Genomic DNA, 1,326 nt, shown 5'->3' on the forward strand with positions numbered 1-1,326 from the left:
AAGTCCTCAGGTATTGTGGGTAAGATGAGGCACATTTTCTCCATCAGTGTGTTGTATGGTCATGTCCTCATCAGGTGGACGGATGCAATAAAGTTAACTCACAGTTACTGAATGAATGGCTCTTTTATTGTAATTTGAACAGAATTAGTTAAATAGTTGAATATATGGTTAAATATAGTGAAGAAAAAACAGTAACACTGGAGGAAGGATTTTTAACGTAATACAATGAATCAGACAGGCCAATTAATTTGAAGTTACCACTATTAGCTAATAATAAAATATATAGTTAAATGTATTGATTAATTGGCCTGTCCAATTTAATTTAATTACTAGTTTACATGTTAAAACTATATTTAATAGTTTTTACGGTAGTAGTTAAATGTTACATGTTAAAACTTCAGATTTTTCTCCTCTAGAATTAAATATTGATTCGATATTAAATAATTAAACAACACACACACACACACACACACACACACATTGTTTTGTTTACCAAAATAATTTTTTCAGTAATTTTATTCACCGCATTCATAAACGCATTTTTTAAAGCGTTTTTAGTGACATTTCTTGCAATGCAGTTGATGGTGTTGTTAGTGTATTGTTGCGATGGCATTTCCTTTCTGAAAACACAATTCAGCTTTCTTTTTAGGTCTGACTGAGTTTCCATGTTAAACTGCAGTGACCGCAGGCAAAGATAATCATAACATGAGAGACGGTGTTTTGTGGAAACTTGGCTCCGGTGGTGAGATTTGTCTCTCTCTTCATGTTTTACTGACATTCGTTTCCAGGAATCAGATCTTATGAACAGCTGGGATTCAGGGCCTTCGGAATCACGGGGAAGATGGCGGCCGGAATCGCGATCACTCTTCAAAACATTGGAGGTAAAGAAAACCTGACATTAATATTAGCCTAACCTGACTTTTTCCAGACATTTTCTTTTTTCATATATTTTTTTTTATAGATGTGACAGGCCTTCATCTCCTGCCTTTTCTCTTCTCATTCTTTTCTATATTTTCCTCTCTGGATTTGCCAGTTAACTTCCATACCTGTGCTTTTATTTATACACTTTTGACAAAATTATGAAACTTGTTTTATGCTGATGATTAAAACTGTGTATTTGGATGAATGTTTTGACACATTTCCATGTTATTTTACCCCAAAATTATTATTGCTGCCTGTTCTTGACATTATTGGACTCACATTTTTGAGGAATTATGTGTGTTTTTTGTTTTTATTTTATATAGTATTTTTTTTGTTTTTACTTAGCAAAAACATTGATTGACTCAAATTCATATTATGCTAATAAAAAAAATAAAAAAAAAAATA

At 32.0% G+C, this 1,326-nt stretch overlaps 1 protein-coding gene across 1 annotated transcript in view; it reads left to right on the forward strand.

Annotated features, from left to right (window-relative positions):
- The first annotated feature begins 480 nt into the window (after positions 1 to 480).
- The window catches only part of LOC107696465 (sodium-coupled neutral amino acid transporter 3-like), a 14,302-nt gene continuing 13,456 nt past the window's right edge, over positions 481 to 1,326 (forward strand). The window contains exon 1 of the mRNA XM_016496809.1: positions 481 to 881. Within this exon, the coding sequence (XP_016352295.1) occupies positions 842 to 881 (40 nt within the window). The 5' untranslated portion in view covers positions 481 to 841. The remainder of the gene's footprint in view (positions 882 to 1,326) is intronic.

The sequence above is a fragment of the Sinocyclocheilus anshuiensis genome, unplaced genomic scaffold (genome assembly GCF_001515605.1).
Source record: "Sinocyclocheilus anshuiensis isolate Anshui unplaced genomic scaffold, SAMN03320099.WGS_v1.1 scaffold522, whole genome shotgun sequence".
In the NCBI taxonomy this organism is placed as follows: Eukaryota; Metazoa; Chordata; class Actinopteri; order Cypriniformes; family Cyprinidae; genus Sinocyclocheilus; species Sinocyclocheilus anshuiensis.